General features: G+C 34.4%; 1 protein-coding gene across 2 annotated transcripts; it reads right to left on the bottom strand.

The window, feature by feature from the left end:
- Positions 1-330: 330 nt before the first annotated feature.
- Positions 331-23,497, bottom strand: LOC108554404 (uncharacterized). Of its 2 annotated transcripts, none has more exons than XM_017909667.1 (4): positions 23,213-23,497; positions 3,540-6,423; positions 1,683-1,968; positions 331-1,172 (listed from the first exon to the last, which is right to left on the bottom strand). In XM_017909667.1, the coding sequence occupies exons 2-4, from the start codon at positions 5,847-5,849 to the stop codon at positions 994-996; spliced, it is 2,775 nt and encodes a 924-aa protein (XP_017765156.1). In that variant the 5' UTR covers positions 5,850-6,423; positions 23,213-23,497; the 3' UTR covers positions 331-993. The 2 variants fall into 2 exon arrangements, with proteins under 2 accessions (XP_017765156.1, XP_017765155.1); XM_017909666.1 differs by lacking the exon at positions 23,213-23,497 and adding an exon at positions 14,193-14,372.
- Between the last annotated feature and the right edge of the window lie 689 nt (positions 23,498-24,186).

Genomic DNA, 24,186 nt, shown 5'->3' with positions numbered 1-24,186 from the left:
GCCGAAAGGAACGTTTTATTTTTTTTCTTACTTTTTCTTTGAGAACGTATCGTGAAAAAGTACAAGACGAATTTCATTTAACCCTAGAGGAATAAGACTGGTTGAACGTTTATCAAATTATCGCTTTTATCATTTATCTATTATCCTGAGATTCAAACTTTTCTTAATTATCGATCACACTTATTGTAGAACCCGATTCGTAAAATGTGTGCACTTTATTGCTAAAGCAAGCATCATATTTCGATTTATATTATTTTAACTGTGATATTATCTATAACTAGCTTTAAATTTCTGTTCCTCGTTACAGTTTTTATTTCTGCGGTTATAGTGTTTCAAACTTTGAGAGATTACTAATATTTTCATCAGATTCTTGTATAACACCATTGCTCAATGATTATTAAATTTGCCGAGTATAAAGTGAATACAAGATTTTTGTAAATATCATAAGATGTTAATGGCAAACAGTGATCATATGGAACTCGTTAATTCGCTATTTGATCAATTTACATATCGATATAAATCTCCTCAAGTTGCTTGTAACATTATCTTTGGACATCGTTATCAACAATCGATCTCGCTTATTTGTACATCGTTAGATCGATTGATCATTCATTGTTCGGACAGGCGCGAAACTTAAAGGACATATAAATCCTTAATGAAAGAAGATACCTCAAAAAACGTCATTTCTTTTCTTTTAGATGAATCACTTAATGTGTTAAACTGTTTAATTAGCTCGTACATATGTTATTCTATGAAGGAACCACGAATGTTTAATTGAATGTAAAACACGCGACTAGTTTAGCGTAATGCGGGAAAAAGATACCGCTTAAAACTAATTGCACAGGTGCTAATTGCAATTCCTTTTGGTTGGAAGTGTTATGTTTCCATAAATTCCATTGAATCGATAATATATCGATGTACATATATTGGTATCGTATTATCGGCGATAATAATTACTTCAAAAATGCTCGACTACTAGTCGCCATCGTTTCTTTAAACTCTATTCACATTTGCAAAATCTTGGTCTGTTTCTTCTTGTCTCGATCCGTTCAAGCATTTCCGATAGAGGCTAATTAAAGGCATCGCCAACAAGAGCGCTCCACTCAACGCAATAAAGAAACCGGCCAAGTAAAACGACAGATCGTACGTCCCCGTGATATCGTAAAGCCATCCTGAAACAATGAAAACACATTTTGCACGCTCAGGCATCAGTAGGTTCCAGAGAGAGGGAGGACGCTGCATTTGCTCGAATTTTCTCGACTGTCAGACAATGAAAGTTTGGCCGTAATTACATGACGCTTTATCTGGGCCATGGAACTTCAAAGCTATTACGATCGTATAATTTATACAAACCTTCTAAATTACCGTGGGCAGAGCCACTGATAATTGATCTAGCTACCCTTTGACTTTTTCGCATCTACAAATTGAATTAAGTGGACCTACCGATATAATTGTTTACAGCATTTAATTTCTAGCATATCTAACTTTAAAAACCATAATTTTCCACATCGACGATATTGACAGAATTGTAAAAGTTAACAAATTATAATATAAATAAATTTTTATTCAATTTTACTGAACATATTAATGTCATTGCTACATGGAATTCTTTTAGACGAGGTATATTTTATATTCCATTGAATCTGTGGTATAGCATGTAAATGAAAATAGTTTGGTCTTACCTGCCAGAGGAGGACCCATAAGATTTGCAACACCTTGAACCAAGAGCAGGAGGCCATATGCATTTGTGAATCTTTCCAGTGTGATCAGTTCAACGAGGATAATGCTGGTAAGACTATAGTTCGCCCCGATGAATAATCCGAAAGCGCCAGAGATTGCGCATAAAGTATAATAACTGCCAGCTACTACAGGTATTAACGCTGTCACTGCACCACAAAAGGCCATGCATACTGCGTATACGATGAATGCATTTACCCATGCTCTGTCACCTGCCCAACCAAGGAGTATCTGCAAAACAATCCATTTTCAGTATTCAAACCTTACTATAATATTTTTAGTCTGTTATACATATAATATTTTTGTAATATCTTCTTGTGCTTTTTGTAATTATAGGTGGAAAATGGAAGTTGGAAAATGGAAGTTCACCAACAATACAGAAGTTTGCATAATTATACGTTCCTGTCGAGGAAACAAATTTCAAGAACCAAGTGTACGTATACCTGCAATTTCGCTGAATCGATAGAAGACGGATAACTTTTCTCAGAATTATTTCTATGTTAATCTCACTAACACAGATCTATTAGAACCCTTGCGTGACGCAAACTCAGGGTTAAAGGGAGTTTACAATCAAATGAGATCAGGGAGGATAGAAGGAACTAACCTGCACCGTCATTGAGTGACCTAAGACGGGATTGACGTAATACGGACCTTTAAGAAGCTTTTCAGGTTTAACAAAAACGTTCGATCGTGTGTTGATGATGAGAACAGTATACGTTGCTGATTTGCATGAGAGGCTTTTTCAAACAGATACTCGAACAGTTTTCGCTTACCAATAGCGACAATGTTATATTTGTAATTATATTTGGGATTATATTTGTAATTTGAAATTTGCTATTTTTCAAGAAAAATATATCATCTTTGGAATACACTATAGTTAATTAATTCGAATTTACATTTCAAGATACCAACAATTAGATAACAATTATAACTGCCAGCAGATCAGTATCCAACGCTTTTACAAGCTCAAAGAATAGATGACAATCAATAGTTACGTAAGATTTTAGTGGATTTGATTGAAATATTATTTCGAAGCCGTACGAAAGTACAAAGCGAATATGGCATCTGAATTTTTAGAAATTTCACTCGTAAAGAGGAGCAGCCCTTTCAGGAATGTCTCAGTGAATCAGTAAGTGGAAATAACCATTCTTTATTGACCGATAAATAGCGGTAAGGCAAACTAATATTGGAACACATAAAGGAACAAAGTAATGGTGCAAAGGAGAACCCACTGAACAATAAACATCGATATTTGGAATTATCGACACACCGCCCAAGTGGCACGTCGACATTAAGTAACACGGAGTGCAGTACGCGTTGCCATTGTTACATTTTCACGTTTAACGCATCTACGGTTATTGTGTTTTAATCATGACGATTGTTATTGCAAAATTGTGATTAAACATGAAAGGAAATGGAAAGAAAAATATGCTATATCGTTTCCAATTGTACGATTCGAAAGTGTTCTAGACAAATCGATGTCATTATATTTGAAACAATGTTCCGAATATATAAGTCAACGTCCAAATACCTTATTGGCATTAAGCAACGACTAATTGTGGATAGCGCAGAAATTAAATTGCAATAACATAGTAAGAATGCAAGGAACGTATATACGCATGAAAAAGCTATATTACATTTACTTTTTAGGATCGAGTGAATCTCTATCTCGATTGTCCAGAGATAATATTTGATTTCGTGGATTATCGAGAGTAAAAGGACATTCGAAAATTAAATTTACTAAAATTTCTATTAACCAAAAGTAACAAAACTTTAACGCAAGTAGAATAATAAATTCTTACTTCGCCGATCATATTGGTTATCCCTATGACCGATATTAAGATGGATGCATCCGTTTCACTGAAACCCATCTCGATTGCGAGGTCCGACATATACACGTAGGGGACGTCGTACCAAGTATGCAGTAGAAAATTACTAATGGCGAAGAGCAAAAAACGAGAATCAGCGAAATGAGAAAAATCGAGCATATCCACGACGAGGTCCCAGAATTCCCAAAGACCGGCGTACCAGACGAGCTTAGTCTTCGCTATGGTGGTCATCGAGTTCCTATAAATATCCGGACAACTGGATGCCCTGAGTCTATATCGATTTATATTCAACATAGCACCTCTGTACGTAAGGCTGTGCCTATGCACTCTGATATCCTTCAAATAGGCAGTGGGTAGTCTCCTGGTATGCTCGAGGGTGCTGGATCTCCTCAGCGAGCTATCCAGATTGATCTTCTTCAACCACCACAATCGCCAAGCGGCGTCCGTTTGCTGTTGAAGAGTTTGCTCGTCGTTGGATAAGACCTTGTCCTTGTTTTCCTTGCTTTTCAGCTCGGACAAAGAGCTCGGCGTGGGCACGAACCTGGCTGAAGGTATGCTGAGCTGATCGTGAAGCGGCCCGGAATCGCTGAAGCTCCTCGAGGAGATCAGCAGGCTCGGATAATTTTGCAGTAACACGTTGTACACGTTCTTACGAGTGCTGAGTAGTTCCAATACCTCTAGCGGAACTTTTTCCCCGTTTTTCACGAAGGTAGGCAAGCTTACCAGACTGGAAAATAGCTTTTCACCGTCTTCTTCCTCTTCTTGAATCCGAAGGTTCTCCATGATCGTGAGGGTGTTCAACGAACTGTTCGCGGAGAACGAGTCCATACTGGAGCTCTGAACCCTGGTCCTCTTTTTCTCGCGGTTCTTCCGTCGTTCTTCGGTTTTCGCCTTCGCCCTGATAGTGGTCCATTCGAGATCCCTCATAAGACAGCCGCAGACGGCCAAATTGAGGAACAGGCCGGCTAATATCAGCGTGGATCCTCGCCAACCGTATTCATCGAGCAGATATTGCGTAACTGGGGCGAAGATGAACGTTCCTATACCGCTTCCACAGACGGACAGACCGGTTGCGAATGATCTCTTCTTATCGAAGTAGTAAGCTACGATGACTACGGCTGCGACGAAACACAAGGATAAACCAAAGCCGGCGAGAACCCCGAAAGTGAATATTAAAACCTCCATAGAGTTGGCGCAAGAGCTTATGACGAAACCCGTTGTGGCCAGGATGCTTCCCACTATAGAAACTCTTCGACAACCGTATCTGTCTGTCAAGAAACTGGCCACTGGGCCCGACAGTAACGGCATCGCCATGAACAAGCTACCTATCCAGGCCGTCTTCGACTTGCCCTCGCCGAAATACTTGAGAAATTCCACGTAGATCACACCGAAGGAGAACGTGATACCGTCGGCTATGAGGTTAACCATGAAGGAAGCTGCGACCACCACCCATCCCCAACCGCCATCAGGTGGTCTAGCTTCGCACAATTGCCCCAAGCTGGAATTATCCTCGGAGCTGCTAGTGGTTGATGGAGGGATCGACGGGCTAGATTGCGGCCTCTGCTCACGGGACTGTTGCTTCTTCGAGTCTTTATTAAATTGCACATGGTGCTGTTGCTTGTCCTCCCGCGGCGATTTTCCGTTAACCAGCTTCTCTGTGCTCTTCTCGGACGGTGAGTGGTTCTTCGACAGGATCTTCGTCGGAGAACCGAAAATCGAGTTTCTCTCCGTAAACACGCTTTTACGCTTTGGTAGATCTGGCACACCGTCCTTGTACAGACTGTCAGGCTTCTTCACAGAATTTTGCGACAATTCTTTCAATTCTTGCCTAGCTTCCTGTCGGATCTTCGAACCAGGTTCGGCGTAAACACCATCGTACGTTTTCTCCAAACAATTTCGTATCTCTTCGTCCTTCTCGATGCCCACATCGTTCTCGTAAATCTGATCACTAGACGTCTTCGATTGTTCCTCGGACAGATTTCCGATTTGGTCAGAATATTTTCTCAAACGGGAGACACTCTTTACTATCGAATTCAATTCTGACGACGCCGTATCGCTACCTTTACGCGAATCTGTTTTACGCGGCGTCTCCCGTGGGGTCCTATTCAAGGAAGAACATCTTTTCTCGATCAGCAGCTCCTCGTCGCTTTTTCGTGGTATCACCTCCACGTTCCTCACTGAATCCTCTATACTGTCTTCCTCTTTGTTACTGTCCTCTGTCTCGATCGTTTTGCTCGATTGAGTCGGTTTCTCCACACCGTTGAACTTGGCCCTCTCGGCCATGATGATGGTACCAAGAATAAGGAGGAGCCTGCTGTTCAAGTGCAGTCTTCGATCGGCCAGCGCAACGACATCGAACCTATACTCTTCTTCTCGTTTAACGATTAACTATCCTCGCTTATCGATATCTCTATGTAACAGGATCAACTATACCTCTTTCTTTCCGCCGTTCTTACCCTTATATCTTCTCTTCTCCTATAGCACTTAAAAACGCGCGCACCGCTAGAAAAAAAGTCATGTCGCAGCTACGATCGCAACCGTGCGATCGATTCAAAACTGATCTAGTTTCGTCCTTGATTTAAACAACGGTAAACCCGGCCACTCGTAGAGCTGTCTAGTGAACTGACGGCGTAACGACAACAACGACGCTGACGATCTGCACGAATTCTCAAAGTTCCTCGTATAACGCTGGTGAATCGCATCTGGGCCGCCACCATCGCAAACGTGGCCCAGGATGCGGGAAGCTTTCCTTCTTCTCGGGCCCTGGTTAATCGGGACCGCCTCCTCCTCCGCGAAACGATCGTCAACCCAGGCACCCATACGGCGAACGGTACAGCTTCGGCTCTTGTGGTGTATTCTGCGATAAAAATAATGTGTTACTTCGTATTATCGACGGTGCATCGTAATGCTTATTACCGTACGTAAGATTATACTTATGTGGTTGGGAAAGATTTATTTCTTGCTCGTAATAGGGGAGATAAAATTAATCTGTACATAAGCTTTTTCAAGTTCAATTTCTTTACTGTTTCAGGTAATCTTGGATTCGTTTCTTCCATGTGTCTGTTTTCCTGGAATGGATTTTTACCCCACATACAGATAAACCGAATGGAGGTAGGATCAGGACGTAGAAAAATATAGGTTCAGAGATTAAGTTCGAACAATGATTAACATTGATTTGTCTATTTTTGGATTAACTGTTATTCGAATTTGTTAATATTCCAAGGGTCGATAATTAATTTATTAATTATTTAATATTCAATGAAATTCGAAGGATGCATTCTCTACTGCCAGAGAGTGTTTAAAATTTGTCCAAATTAGTATGCAGTAGGCAGTCGTCCATAAGATCGGAAGTCTCGAGCTCTTCATTATGAAATCATGCAGAGGGTAAGACATATTACCGGATTATTCTTAATCTACTTATAACGATCGTATTAACGTGAGAAATGCTTTATCTTAATCCATCGATCAATAACCGGAAATGTTGATTACCGGAGCGAAACTTGCATTTTATTTTTTAATGAAACTTACTTCTTATCTGTGCTTTTAATCAATCGCGACTATGAAAACTTCGAAAGTTTCTTACTAAAAAACGATATATCGTTCTTAAGGCTTGTTCCCACAATTACCAGTATACTCCATATTTTACATCCCTCGTTATTTCGTATTTATTATTATTAATCATTAATCTACGTTCTCATGCCAATTTTCCTTCTAATATTTACGATTTTTGGAGTTCTTTATGATATTTATAATATTATATATCTCTTCGCAGCAAACTGACCAAAAACTTTAACCGATTAAAAGATATTAACAACATATAATTATACAATTTTACATAATTACTATAAATTACGAACGCAACTTCTACCATGTAAAAATTGATGTCTCGATATATTTCGAGTCTTCCACTTGCTACAGAGTTTCATCTGAAGAATCTTCATTATCATCCAACATCGTTCCAATACACCACTTTAATGCTTCATTATATTTGTCATACAACATTTAGATTAATCCCAGATTCATTTATTCGAATGACTATTGATCAGCATCCGCCATTTTTCGAACTGGTATTGAGAATGCGAAATGCGGATGCAACGATTAAAGTACACTCGGCATACAAATATAACAGAAAGAGTTCGTATTAAACGTTCGTTTCATCTGACCTTGTTTTCAAGTTGCACCCGTTTTTATGCCGTATCAATTGTTCAACCGCCTTCGCAGACAGTGCCATTATTCGCTTGATACGCTAAGGAGAATTGATTGCTAATATCCAAATGAGATCAGCCACGTTGGTTAATTCGCGAAGAGAACGATCGCAACCATGCGCACCCATGGTTGTAACCGAGAAACAAGGTCAGCCTGAATAAATCGCATGGTATATTTTACTATTTTTACTATTTTTTCTTTTTCTACTTTCTTAACACTTGGGTACCATATACACGCGTAGAATTTATTTCCTGTGTAACTCAAATTTGCTTGCGAAAATTAAAGAAGATAATGAAATTACAGAAGATTTGCGAATTTTCGCGAATCCTAATTTCTGTCAGTAAGTGTATATATTTTACAATAGGTACTTTATAAATTTAAATATTTATCTAATATCATAGGCCACGTTTTACATTGCAAAGGAATCAATTACTCCAATGATAGAAACTTTTTATTTCATTCTCCTTTGGTACATGGATAATCAGTAAAGCCTTTGAATTACACAATAATTAAACAAATAATTAAAATCGTAATAGTAACTTCTAACATTCGTTAAATTCAATGCAATTTGACAAAACTTAAATAACTCTGAAGTGATTGCTACTACGAAAGCTCGGAAAAAATAGACCATCATCATAGCCCACTGGTAGTCCCAAATAAGATACGCGTACCGATTCGATACATAAATCTGTCCCAATTTAAAAACATCTATAAATCGCTGCCCGCATTCGGTGGTCCTTGCCAAATCGTGAAAAGTGCGGGAGACGCTTCATAACGAAGTTTCGCGGAGCAAGAACGACAAAGGACCCCGCAAAGCTGCAACGAAAGAAAAGGCGAATACGAGCAACATAGGGAGTAGAATTCTCACGTCGTCTGAATTCGACGTTTGGCAGAGAGACGCGTCGACGTTGAGATTTGCTTCTGGCACTTCGTAACTAGCCGAAGTAGCTCGAGTTAGAGTCGGCGATTATAAATGAAGTTCATTGTGTATGAGTTGCTATCAATTTAACAGTAGCCACGATGATCACGTGCGTATCTTGCGATCCCCTGTCTTTCCTTCCGCCACCTCTTCTTCTCTATCTCATCACCATCTTCTGGTTATTGTTCCACTTCTTCTGGTGTTTCCACGTATTCTACGCGATTCGGTTCGCTATCGCTGATGTTCGCCGGTAGACCTTCGGCAGGGGCTTCCGCAAAACGAAAAACCTTATCTGCAGCGGTACACTCTGACGCGTTTAGAACAGTGCGCAACGTTATTGTCAGACTTTGAAACTCGGGGAAATTTTAGAATACGCGATTGTTCGACCAAGTGTGAATACCAAAAGCTGATACACGTAGAATGGGAGCACGGTTTCTGTCTCCTTCCTCTCTCGCGATCTTCGTTATCAGATCTTGGGAATTAAGGGACGTTTCTGAGAATGCTTCTGATTTGCTCGCGAATATTACAGATATGTACTTTGTATTAAATACGTATATTCGGAATTTAGAATTGCGTCTCTGGCGTAATGATATCGGGCAGATTTTGGTATTAAAGTAAAATTTGGAAGCAATAAAAGATACAGCGAATAAAAGATACGAAGTAATATTGAATATTGAATATTGATACTTGGATATTCGGAAATTCGAAAATTTGGAAATTTCAGTATCCGAGCATTCGAAAGTCCCAAAATTTTTTAATTTTTAAATTTGAAATTTTCGAGATTTATAAACGTGAGATAGAAAAAAATAAAAGTAATAATGTACGTACGATAAATTTAATCTCCAATATGTGATGCTTATGAAATAAATATTTCCCCGAATTTCAATGAATCCATATATTATGAACTTGTAATTTATCACAGTATTATTTTTCGAATCTTTAATTCAGTATCATTTCCAGATGATTTATTTAAACAGCCTCGCGTTATGAATCTCGATTAATTGTAACATACATTTGCTTGATATCGATTGTAGTAATAAATATTCAGAACGAACGAATACACACTCGCTCCTTCAAATTCGAATATCTATATACACAGCTTCAAACAGCATTACAATAATATTTGTAAATAACCTTTCCAAACTGTAATCCATCCAATACAGCATTTATGCATTTACTATCTAACAACAGTTTCCTTATTTTACATTAATTTTTACAACGTATTACAAACGGTATCTCACAGCAAACTACCATATCACTATGAATTTTATTTCCTTTGATAATTCTATTAAGAACTTAAAAATAAAGAAGAATAAAAAAATATACAATATTCTACGTTTTAATTTCTTCTTTTATTTATTAATGAAAAATACGTATTTCATTCCTTTTGAATATTCAAAGATCGGTGTCCAAACCATCAGACCACTGATCCTTTCAGCTTTTGACGAAGATTTAAGGCGGTGAGAAAGAAAAGCCGCACGGATGCCTTTCCGTAATTCGTCAAAATAATTCTGGATTTAGCAGTGACCTCGATCTAAGCTGTAAGGAAGAGGGCGATTTACTTTTTGCGCGAACTTTATGCTATCTTAATAACCGACCCGCACGTAAACCAGGAAATTCACAGCTCGAATAATTCCATAAAGCAGCTGCGTCTTTTATACGCCAAGAATAAATTCCTACGAATTTTTCTTGCATTTCAAATTAAAACAATTATTCATACTTAAATCCACCCACAATTTGCCCAAACCTAAATTTTTATTTCTCCAATTACTGAAAATATATACCTGCTTTCGGAAAAGTTAACGTTGCTTTGAATTTAAATAAGAATACACTTATATACACCATTTTATTTTCATCCTATCGCTTTAATTATTACTATCTATGTATAATGTATTATATTTAATATATTGCACGTTACAAGTCGATAATTATAGTATTAACTACAAAAGTAATTCGAAGATCTATAAAACAGACAGTAACATCGAAATAAGACCGGGACCCAATATCAATTTTTCCAACCTGAATTTCCAAACTTCTAATTATATTTTTCTCTCCAATATGTTACTTTGCGTACCTTCGAAATATCGGTATCAGGGTGACATTTAAATGTCAGCAAGTTCGAATAGTCGAATATCGTTTCACGGATGTACCATTTTCATCGTTATTTACACAAGGTAACGGCCAACTATAGCCAGAATGCAACGGCAGAAAACGCAGAAAATTAACGAGCCTCGATTATAGAATAACGCCAACTTGTCAATTGCAAAATAAGGATGAAGAAAATGGACGGTATCGCACGACAAAACTCCCTCCACCGCGATTCTGGCACCAAACCTGAGAATTGTTCGCGAGCTAAATTCATCTCGTGCAGCTTTTAAGTCATTGCCGAGTAAATTTTAGCCGGAGCTGCGGGAAAGGTTTACTATTACCTTAATTGCATTAGCGATTATAAGAAGAGGCAGCAGTGAACGAGAAAAAATGTTACGCAAGTATCATAGGGACAGTTAATCAACTTTGGCAAGTTCTTCCTCGTGGGTGTCGCAAATGAACACATGGGTATGGGAGATTGTGTAATTCGAATTAATCAACGCTATTAATTCGGAAGAATGAAATACTGGAACTACTGAACTAGTGAAAAAGACTGGATCCACGTTCTCAATTCTGTTTTTTGTAATTACCAAAAATACGTAACTTATATTATTATTATAACTATGGCTTTATCTTTATGATAGAATTAATGTCGATATTTAGCGAGACGATAGAATAATTAAGTATACATACTTGGTTTTATTATAATTATCATTTTTTAATTATTGCTATCTGTATATGTCATAGTTGGGTATACGTTTTAACCCTTTGCGCTCGAGAGGCGACCCTCAGCCGCCATTTAATCAGATTCTAAAGATTGATGTTAATTCGAATTTAAAATTAGCCAACGATGCGTGGAGTATCGAAATAAAATTATTCTACGTCTTAATTTGTAAACGATTTTTTATGTACCGTTTTAAAAATATCGTCGACTTTACAGCAGAAAGACTTGGAATTACTATTTTTCTGTAACGAAAAAATCACCCAGTGCAAAGGGTTAAAATAGCAATTCCAGCGTTCTGAGTAACACGGATAAGAAATTGAGAAATTTGTCGTGACACGCGTCGTGACAGAAAAATTAGCAAAGAAATAAACGATTTCAAAATACGGAGATCGTGAATAAATTGCTCTACTTTTCACTTTCCGAGAATAACGCAGGAGAGATATGAAATATCTAATACTTAACGAGAAAATGCGAGTTACCAGAGGACGTGGTTTAAAATGAAGATGTAATAAACAAATTAAAATGGAGGGAAAAGGGAAAAAAAGTAGGACAGTGAAAAGGAAGCGTGATGCAGCTGTTAAAAGTGCCTAACGTGTCGCGACAAAATGCTCAGTCTGAAGCGTTTACTTTTCAGAGGCTACAAAAGATATTTTAATACGTGCGCTCTGAACGAGTACGGTACAAAAGAGCGAGCACGTTCGCGCTTTTGTTGCAAAGGAACGTTTTAGACTGAGCGGATCGTAGAGCATCAAATTCGGATGAGAAATAAAGATATTAAAAAGGATCGGTGGAATTTAAATAATATCTCGACTAATAATTCAATCAAATATCGGAATGACGTTGATAATTATCAATTAAATCGTCTTTCTAAAATCGTTGACATGTTAGTTAAATTCAAATGACTTTCCTTTTGGGTAAAAATATCTTAAAATTAATTTTATGTTTTCCCATTCTTTTTTCCTTTTTTTTAAGGTGAAATATAATTTTTTATCATGGGATATAGTAATATAAATGTTTTTAATACACGTACTTGTAACTGATTACTGCAAAGAATTAAATAATATCCAAAATAATAATTTTATATACAAATAAATATCTAATATTAGTTGATAATATCATTTGAATGGTGTTTTTAAAAATTTTCGTGACTCTCATTAATTAAACTGATTTTATTTTCTGATAAAAATATTTCAAAAGGATCTGTATGTTTCTTCACTTCTTTTTCTCTTCTTTTCTCGAATGAAGTATAATTTTTCCCCACGAGATATAGTAATATAAATATTTAATACACGAACTTGTGACGATTATTGGAAGAAACGATTCAAGATCACAAAGTTATAAAACAGCTTATCACGTTTGATAGTAGAAGCTTCAACTTTCAACCTTGTCAGTAAGATATGCTTCCAACATGATTTTATTACCACATATTCGTGGCCTTGAATGATTTTGTGGGATAGGTCATTGAACTCAATGACTCGATGCTATTATTCTATGTTGATTTATCTAATCTAACCTACATTCGCTGGACACTCGTATAATCATACCCAAGATTTTATTAAAAAATATGAAGCTGACCTTGACATCTTAACGATCCCACCTACATACCAATTGTTCCCTCGTGTATTTAGAAGCAGCTAACAAGTACAGAATAAATTTTATTCAATTACTTCGCATTCATAGCCGAGTGCTTTTGAAAAATTCACCTGTGCTGCGAATCTAACAATCGTGTCCCATGATTCGCTTAATTCAATGGGATGGTTAATTTTCCTGATTGAAAGATTCAAAAACTTAATGATTCACTATCATCCCGGGAAGACGTGAACCACGTGCTTCTGTTTGGATGACAGTTCAGCGTTTATCAAAGAAATGACCAACATTTGACCGGGAAACTATGAACCTTCGTTATCGGTACGCAAGGAGAACGAACTCGTGGTACCACGTGCTTCGTTTAATCATCGGATTTTATTACGCTAAAAAGAATATCGATCTTGTGTGTACGTTGCGTAGACTTTAAAAAAATATTGATTACGACCATACGTCAACACGATGCAATGTTCGCTGTTCAAATGTATCACATCTTGCAAATTTTTAAAGAAATTTGTTTAATATAATTTTGTAATCTTAAATTCGAATCTTTTAAATATCTGTGTGTTTCGATATATTTTTAAACGATTCTTAATTCTAAAGAATTGTGCTTTCGATTGGTAAGCTAGAGTACTTCAAAAAATAACACCAACGAATGTAAGAATAGTACCAATGATGAAGAAAAATAATTATTATTATCTGTACAAGATATTAATCATAATACAGAAAGATACATCAATCCAACATACAATCTTAGATAAAGAAAAATTAAATTTCATTTTATCTAATAATACTTGATTCTAAATAATGATTAATGATTTCCTCTTAATAAAGAATGTTTAACTATTAACCGGAATATTCACACTCTACGTACAATACTATCAGATTTTTGTTGTCAAATTAAAAAGCAATTCTATAATAAAATAAAAGTCGTCGAATATAGGTTAATAATCGTCAATTTACTTTTCGTTAAGAATCTATATGTATTTCTACGGGTACAGGTTATATCGTATTTCTATTCCTATGTAGAGCATTTAAACGATATTATAGCTTTGCAATAATGACAATGACATTGAATGCAGAATATAAACAGAGGGAAACATACCATGACTCCAGTGACACCTGTTCTAATCCTGGTAAAAGTCACAATGGCGACAGCGATCCTCGAAAGTATCATGACGTTCCCCTCACGTGCCAAAACATTCACCGCGCACCACGTATCACGTTGAATTTCACAATATCAACTTTAAATAGTCTTACACGTGCGATAAAATTCAAGTTACTCTTCCACGTTATATTTCACCGAATTCTTAAATTCGTTCGTATTTCTCAGTGTACGCTTCGACGCATTACTTTTTCTACATAATAGTAAAAACCGAACAAACTCGAATGTTTATACAGAAATTATGACTATACATTTAACCTATTACCAATAATTATCTATAATTTTCACTTTCTAGACAAGGTCTCTACGAAATTTCTCAATTCTTTGTTTCGGAAAATTTTACGAAGCACTTTAAACACGCTATTAACTTCACACGAATACTGAATCGATTAATCGTTCTTATTTAAGATCGAGTCCTGTTGAGCGACTTTTCGACGTCCTGCGAAATCTCGTCGCCAACATGGATGCAAGGATACGACACATTTCACGAAGTTTCAAAGGACACGCAATCGCATTTATCTTCGAACGATATAAAGATTTGATTTGATTTTTATCGCAACTATAAGATCCAAATAAGATTTCTCAGATGCCGCTGCGAGATTTCCTAACCTTTTCGTCGTCGGTGTTCTTGATACGTAAACACGCTCACGAGTCCATTTTCATCGTCCCATCGAAACTATGTGTTTTCGTTACCAATGACCGATCGGACCGAGCGTTTTGTTTACCTTCGGAACGTTATGAAAAACGAACGTGTCTGGTCTCGTTCGTTGACAGAGCAAAGGATGAGGGAGAGAAAAAAGACCGGTTATTCGATACGGCTTCGCGAATGACTTAGTTCGAATGGATTACACCAGCTGCATCGAGAAAAATTATGCGAATGGAACTAATTTAATTCGGTTATTTATTCGCACGTCGCATCGCAGGCACACTGCGCACACCGCACTCTTTACGTAATATCAACAATTATGGAACAACAAATTTCGTCAACGATTATGTATATACAAAAAGTTTAAACAACTGAGGAGACACTTCTTCGTTTACACTGGCGTTATTGCAACAGTCGAGTTATTAATAATCTTCTATCGATTGATCGTTAAAGCAGGAAAAGAATAATCAAACATTCGGCCATTTCGACAGGTTAACACCGCGAAAGAACACTTCTTGCGATAATCGGTCTCAAAAGAAGCCTTAACGTTTTCAAATTATTTCGTTACCCGATTTTTCGTTCCGATTAACCCCACTGAATTCACTTCGAGCGTTCTTCGCTATATTCCGGTTTGCACGAGTATATGGGAAGACGAGATGAACGCGTTTGATATGTATAAACACAAAGTTCGTTTTTCTCTAATGAAATTGTTGTAACGGTGTCGCATAGAGCGCCTCGGATGCGCACATGAGGACGGCCGAACTAATACTGATAGCTGGCAATGCTCTCGCCAATGTGTACACGACTGTTGCCTCCAAGATACGAAGTTCTTCGCCTCTGCTCTTACCCGCGTCTTCCCTTTATATACAATCGCGGCTTCTTCGTATTCGTGAGGGGACAGCCACGCGGAGGTGCGACCGAGATTATTAGTGATAGAAAATTCGCCTTCTAAACTAATATGATAATTTATAATTCACGTAATCGTTATTTTAATTCACTATATTTACTAATTCGATACATCGATGTCAGCCATATTTTTTTTAATTTTAGACTTCATTATTAGGCGTGAATATAGTATTTATTATATTCTCTACGGTATTTTTGTGGAAATATATTATCTGAAACAGAAATTTAATTTAATATTGGAAATACACATAAGTTAAACAGTATCGTTCAAAGTAATTTGATTTAGATTAGAAATTATGATATTTTATGAAGTATTAAGGAAGTCTTTTTTAATTGTACAATACTTTCTTTAATTTTTAATATTCTGCTTATTTCATTAAACTATTCACAAATGTGACTCGAATCAGTTTTTCCATTATAAGAAAACAGTGAGTAAATAATATTATCATGACTCGCGAAAATATTAATATCTATAATACTTGCACTATCAACGTATACAATCGCACTTTTAATTAATGCAGACGCTCCATGACGCATAATTACAGTCATTTATCAGGAAAGTAAATTATCTCAAAACTCTAGATATAAATAAAATTAATTTCCATACAAATTTTCCTAAATTTGACTTTCCTCTTCGCAATCAGCTTTCATTTTCATTAATTCCGAGAAAAAGTCAATGTAACGTAATATTCTATACAATGGCATAGATCCAATATCGTTTCCGATAAATCCATGCAATGATGAATATTATTCCTCAAATTACATGTGAATATTCTAACAACAATATTTTAATAGTCATGACGATCAAAATTTCAACATTAACGAGTACATCTTTACGCTTTGCTTATGTAATTTCATAGCAATAAAGTTACATATTACGAGAATTACAAATCAAAGAAGAAGAATTATATGATATTACTGACGTAATTATATAATATAAAATAAATTATGCAAATTTACAATAATATTCAAATGTTCCGATGATGTATTGAATACTATACGATTTCCGATGCGAAGTACCATTTTGTTACATGATAAATATCGATATTGAGAGGTGAAAATGAATAATTAATGTCATGTGAAAATATGGTCAACACGTGCGAAAAATGTAATTACATTTATAATTGCATTTAGAAACCAAATGGCTCCACGACCATTTTACCTGAGCTAAACAGGACTCCTTTGTAAACTTTTTCCCTTCCTAAAACGTTATAAAATATTACGACCTCATTGAAAACGCAAGTTTGGACTCAAAGAAACTTTCTTTAACTGTCCAAGGATTTGTATACCTTTGATTACTAAATACACAATTTGTCAATAGCTTGAAACACTATTATTATCTGTATTTATTATGTACCGTATAGTCAAATTGTAAAGTACAATTTTGAAACTACTAAATAAATATTAGCTATTAAAGCTATTTTTAAAATGGTCTACGTACATCTTGACTATTCCGATATTTTTTTAATTATTATACAAGTGAATTCTTCAAAAAGAAAAAAGATAAGAATAAGTGTTGTTTAAAAATATCGTTAAGATATTTACATATTTATTATTTTCCTAGTTTTTTAATACGTCGAATTACAAATATTTTATCAATTATTGTGTTAATTATTTCATTAACTTTCTTATTAATTATGTAATTTGTTGTTAGGTAACATTTTATTATCGAGTGAGGACGTATTTTGTACTGAACTGAACGTCAGATATGATATTATCTAAAATTTAAAGGACAGAGAAATATCGCATATGCCTATGTCGACATACATCCGAGAAATCAGTGGCGCATCACAGGAAAAACGATATCTTTGCCTTTAATTTAGACCTTCGAGTCTCTCGAAACTGATTCCGCATGCAAAGCATCAAACTAACTTGTCACGAACCCGAGACAAACGGCTTGTTTGTCAGGAAAACTTATCGAACCATACTTAAACTTCATGTTCGAAGAAACTGGAGAACAATTTGTACTTCAATACGAATTTTATTATATAACTCTACGTTAATTAGAGGAAAGAACTATACTTTATATTTTAAGTACCAAACTTCATAATTAATCACGCTATTTGTATAGTTTACATTTGCAATTTTTCATAAATTATAGTCTCTGTGGGGACTATAATCGATGAGAAATTGAATATAATAGTAACAAGATATAAACCAGAGATTAAAGTGTATAGTAAAAATGAATGTTCATTAAAATATTTAATAACATTTGTTATGGCGAACAATCCTAACATTTAACATTAAATTTCTAAAAGAAAATAGAAGAATAACCAATTCGATCGTATATAATCCATACATATTGACTTCAATTGCAAACACAAACTGCATTCACCTGCCATACGTTGCACGCTTACCAAACAAATGTGTGCTATCCCGAATGAAATATTTAATTTCTCCCACGAATTTTTAATTATTTATTTATTTATCTATTCATTTATTCACCGCAAAAGTTTTCATTCAGAACACGTGCGAAGTATACTATAACGCGAAACTTTAAAAAACGAATAAACGAAAAGATGCGTAATCGAGAAATGCGATAAGTAATACAATGCATACAGTAATACAATGTTTCTATAGTAATTAAAGGAAAAATCTTTTTTTCACTAACCACCGATAAATTGAATACGGAACATTCGCTGTATAGTTTAATACAATACACACATCATGGTGGTCATACACTGTACAGCATTCTATTTGTAGAAATGCAAGTAAGCAGACGATAATCGTGAAACTTCACGAACTCTTCAATTGTTCAAGTATTTAATAATTTCTAAAATAAGCATAAAGTTGAGTCAGAAGAAACAACGTCTTGTAATACGTAACAAAATTCACGAAATTAAGAAATACCGATACTTCGCATCTCCGTTATATCTAGCTTCAACTATAATTATAACAACGAATAAGAAGATAATAAACCTCAAGTCTCGTATATACCTCATGATCAACTTCGTTCGTAGTCTACATTGTAGAGTCTACGATACAACCATATCGACGATACAATATTAAACGAAATAATAAGAAAATGCTAAATAACAATAATCAAATACGATGTACGAATAATATACAAAAGAATCGAAGATTTATCGATCGCTATTATTCGATCCAAAGTGTACGTAATCTTCACGTAATTTTCAATTGTGTAAAATCGTTTCTGATACAGTAAAAATGTATAGTAATTTTAATAGCATAGGACAACCTCGATGAAAGGTTAAAAGCACGATAAGATAACGCGTAGCAGCGAACTTTACTAAGTATTTTTCAATTTCCTCCAACTATACAATTTTATCTGCGATGAGCAAACGCTGAACGCGTGATATTTATAATCTACGCCATCGAGATTTGGCACTCACAGCCAACGAAAGTATTTCTTATCGATACGGAACAGAAACGAAGGATAAAGAAGACGTAAACAAAGAGACTCTCTGAAGAAATTCTCTTGAAATCGTCAGGAATCGTCAAAGTTCCTCCACTGAATGCAAAAGATATTGAACCATGGCTGAAAGATATACAACGAGGTTGTAAATTATTTTCTTCCTCCAGTGGAGAAAAATAACCAGCGTCTTAAATTTATCTTCCAAGTGATATATACAAGAAGAAATTTTAGAAATTCTCATAAGAAAACCAACTTGACACTGACATAACGAGGTTGATTATTGTACCTACAACGATCCTCTATTTTAACAAGAAAGCAATGAAGAATATAGTACCAGTAATAATACGTAACAATAACAAATATCGTTTCATAAATTAACTTCTTCAATGAAAACAGGAAATTGGCCAATTTTGGACCAGGCAAGCAACAAAAGTCCTTTGCAGGATATGTTTCTATGAATCTTCAGAAATTAGAGATGCATAATTATTTATCCGGAAAACGGTAGAAAGATTATAGAAAATACGAGGAAACTTGGAAATATCGTCGATATATGTAATCACCTATTCTAACAAGATGAAGACACTCGAGAAAACTTGGTAATAGTGCATACGAGTAACAAATATGGTTTGTCTGTACGTAAAGCCTTCACAAATCCGGGAATCGTCTTTTCGAAGAACCTGAAAATTGCGATATTACAATAGTATGAAACATCGATGTATAATTAGGCTGTGGTTAAGAGAGAACGTTAGAAACCTTTAAAAAGACTCTTCCTCGTCGGAAGAGAACATGAAGATCCCTCGAGAAGCCTGCATTGCGGACCTTCGCATCGCACGGGACACGTTACATCGCGATTCTTCTTTGCTCAGAGACCAGGGAAATCGTTCGACTTGGACAAGTGTACACTGGGTTCATCGTGAATTCCACGTTAATTCTCGATGTTCGCAACTTGTAACTTCGTTATGCTATCCATTGACCGAGTAACTCAATTTCGTCAACTGTAACCGGAGTTTTCTTCGTGAAAAAGAAGTCCTTAGAGTCTTTTGCGTTGATTTATGAACTGAAAATACAACAATAAGTAACTAAAAAAATATAAAGAAAAAATGGAAGAAATGAAAAGTAAGTAATAAAATTCAAAAATAAATTAAAAAGTGGGAGAAGCGAAAGATACATATCTGAATGATACCTATGATACCAACAGGTCACGTAATATTTGTAGAGAGTTAATTTGCCATTCTGATATATGAATAAAATGAAATAAAATAAGGAAATACAGTACTTAAGAAAATTAAAAGAAAAGAAATAAGACTTGAGAAATACAGATGTATGTATATGGCAATTCTGACTAGTAACGTGGTGCATATTTATAAGGGGTTGATTCGTCATCAGGACAGCAAATATTTTCAACTCGATCGTCTATTTATGCAGGAATTCTCGGAATTCTTCTTTCAAATTTCTGTTGAATATAGATGTCTCTATTAAAGATGGAATCACGTGCAAGGACTGCAAGAATGCACTAGCTTTTATTAAATCTTCAACTTGCTCCCCAAAAATAAATAGACTTCGATTGAGAAGCGACCCAGTTAAACAGGATAGTAAACCTTAAGGTAGCTTTTGTGATTGTGAATTCTTATTGTTTTCTTTCTATCATCATTGAGACTTGTTAAATCCCATAATCTCGTAAGAATTTCTCTTTGAGAAAGCTTTGAACACCGTTCAAATGTTTCGAACGAGGGAAACGGAAGCTATTATGTATACGTATAACTACGAATTTGCGACGAAAAAATAACGAGTACTGTGCATCCCCTAACCGCAATTCGCAAAGTATACGTATGCATATTATATATATATTGTGCAGTATATATTTATGAGCGATGGAAAAAGAGAACACAGCTGGAAAACGTGCTTCCTATCTCACATAATTATGTCAACGCTCGCATTAATAAAATTTCAATAATAATTATTCGGCTGCTTGATATGGAGAACACGGTCATTACCTATTTATGTCAGAAACTAACAGAATCAATTAATTTTTATAACAAATGAGACTTTACAAATCTGATCCAAAAAGTTTTGGAACAGTAAATAAATGAATAAATTATCGTTGTAAATTACAACATTTTACATTGCGTAATTTATAACCAACCTGCAGGAATTAAAAATCATAAAAATAGAAATTTTTAGCTTTAAAAATAAATTGATTTTTCTTTTTAAATTAAAGAGAATGCTGAATTGCGAAAGTTTGTAAACGAAACTTGAAAGATCCCCATAAAGATTAATCGATTCTATTTAAATGAATATTTTATACGAAAAAGATGAAGTTATAATAATAAATAAAGCGATCAATCACGATATAGAAACATACATTATTAGCTAGTAGTATTAACACATAAATGTAGAATACAAGGCTAAATTACATATTTGCCTATTCACGACAGCATATTAATTCAGTCCTATTCTGAATGCGATCAAATGCTAGATAAGAAATACAATAATATAATAACAATATCAATTTTAACTTTTTTCAACAGAATTGTGGTAAAAAATTTTCTATAAAATTTGAAAATTATTATGTAACATTACAACTATTATCTGATATATTATACTACATTATTATAATACTTTAATCTTTTTTTTTTGTTTTTATACATAGCACAAAAAATATACTTCTATATATACTGACAAAAGTTAAAAAACAAAGTAACAATCTGCAAATTTTTGTATATTGCTCATCTTCTGAAATACACAGATCAAAATTAAAAATAGGTTTGACATAAGAGATTTTTGAAAAAAAAAAATATTATTTATTGATGTGTGAAATGTATATTATAAAAAATATATAGAAATTCGCAAATGATTACTTTATTTCTTTTTTTGACAGTAAGTGTATTGTTGTATGTGTATTATTTTTATAATCTCCGTTTTCTATAAAGTATAACATCGATGTGGTATTTAATTGACCTATTTATATATAAGTATAAGTAAATTTAAAATTAAAATAAAATATCGAAAAAGATTTTACTATTATTTTGAGGTTAACACGTTGAGTCTAAAGATTTATAAATGTTTATAAATAAACACATTTATTTATATAAACCATAAGTCGATAACGTAAATTGCAATATATTAATTTATTAATTTATACTATATAATTTAGTTCTTGATATTATTGGTGGTTAAATTTCATATAGTTCATACATGGCAAATTTTCATTGCATTATTGTAACAATTTTCGATTAAATTATCTAAACTTTTAGCTATAAAATGATTAAATTTCACGTGTTATGAATGTGCTTCATCGATTACTTTATCTTACAATCATACTGAACTGATGATACAAATATAACGCGTCTAAACTTAACAAGAAGTCGTTAAATGTCATGAAGTGACTTCCACGGTAACATAACTATTTCGAGGAACGAAATTAAATATTTGTATTAGCATAACATAATTTGTATTAAATACCTGAATTTTATATTGTATGATAAAAAAACTTCATGAAACCATATTGCCACATCAATAATAAAAATAAACCAATTTTATCTTTGACAATACAATGTATTATTTACCAAAAAAATTAGCACCCAACTTTTTACAACAAAAATTGTTTTTAAAATACCACTATACAATATAATTAAATTTTTATTTTATTTTGAATAAAGTTAAAAATAGAAATGTTCTATTATGAAGAAAAAAATTTTAATTTTCTCTATTCAAAAAGTGAAATGACTTCAAACTTTTGTAACACGTGTATTATAGCAAAAATTGCAACATGTTAACCTGTTATATTTAATAGTTGTAATTAATCACAAACAATCACAATACAATAATTATAAACAAAATAAGCCTCAGCTGATCAGCTGATCGTGTTACCATAACCGCAATGGCTGCTATTGATCTCGTGAGCAAGCTTTTTCGCACGTGCGTGCTGCGTTAAAACCCCTTCTACCCATTTCTACGCACGCGATTAAATCTCGTCTAAACGTCTACTGTTCGGTGGCTGTTAACGAATAAAATATTTTGTATAGTACTCACCAAAAGTCGATCTACCAAACTGGAGCGAATGCTAAAAAACTGCGACGCACTCCATAGTACGCGCGGGAAACAATAACTTACAATTAATTGACAAAAGAATGTAATAGCACACGAAAGATATAAGCACAACTGAAAAAGAGTATTGATATATAGGCGTGTGAAACGAATAACACGATTACCAACACAGGATGAATACGCTAGTTTGACACTGAAATGTAAAATACGAAATTTCGAGAAGCGGTCAAAGAAAGGAATAACGCGACAGGGAGAGTAATACGTGTTTTAACCGTGTCTCAAGTCCAGGGTGAATTGTGATTAGTTGCGCATGTGTATCGACGCAACCCTTCTTTCGCAACTTTCATTGGTTGCTTTAAGAGACAGGGCCGACACAACTCAGGGTGCAAAGTAGCGAGAAATGAAGAAATACAAAATTCAATTACGAACAGCATATTTCTTTTTTTTTATTTTTCATGCCTAATTTTCTCATTTTAAATAATATGAAATATTTTACTTATATTTATTTTCCTCATCATACCAAAAACTCAATTACAAGTAGTAATTGCAGATTGTGTAATGATAATTGTATAGTTCATAGTAACGTCCAAAATATAATACAATTATTTTTATTATATTTAATGAAATTAATCGTGTTTACCTTAATTGTTCCTACTTATACAACGTACCAATGTATAATATATAATATAATTTTAAGACTTGTAAGACTATGTTCGATGTTAGTATGCATTTATAAGTCAACTGTTTATACGAATTATTAAAGCAATTTATATTTTATAGGATTTACATACGTAAATATACTTATGAAAGTATTAGGCACTATACCATGATAAGTTACATGACATTTATCATATTACTATTTTTATTTAAATATAAACATAATTTAAATTTATCATAAATAAATAAAAATTTGATACCTTTTTCAAAACCATTTTCTTAGATTTTAATAATGATAATAA

Source organism: Eufriesea mexicana, unplaced genomic scaffold (assembly GCF_001483705.2).
Source record: "Eufriesea mexicana isolate 0111107269 unplaced genomic scaffold, ASM148370v2 scaffold20249, whole genome shotgun sequence".
Lineage (NCBI taxonomy): Eukaryota > Metazoa > Arthropoda > Insecta > Hymenoptera > Apidae > Eufriesea > Eufriesea mexicana.
Note: the sequence above shows the minus strand (reverse complement) of the source record. Positions and strands in the feature narration are given on the sequence as shown.

Excerpts from the sequence above, each read along its gene's own strand:
- LOC108554404 (XM_017909667.1), bottom strand. The coding sequence starts at position 5,849 with ATGGCCGAGAGGGCCAAGTTCAACGGTGTGGAGAAACCGACTCAATCG. Across the intron at positions 1,969-3,539 it reads TAACCAATATGATCGGCGAA|ATACTCCTTGGTTGGGCAGG; the intron begins GTAAGAATTTAT and ends ATTGTTTTGCAG. Across the intron at positions 1,173-1,682 it reads TATGGGTCCTCCTCTGGCAG|GATGGCTTTACGATATCACG; the intron begins GTAAGACCAAAC and ends TCATTGTTTCAG.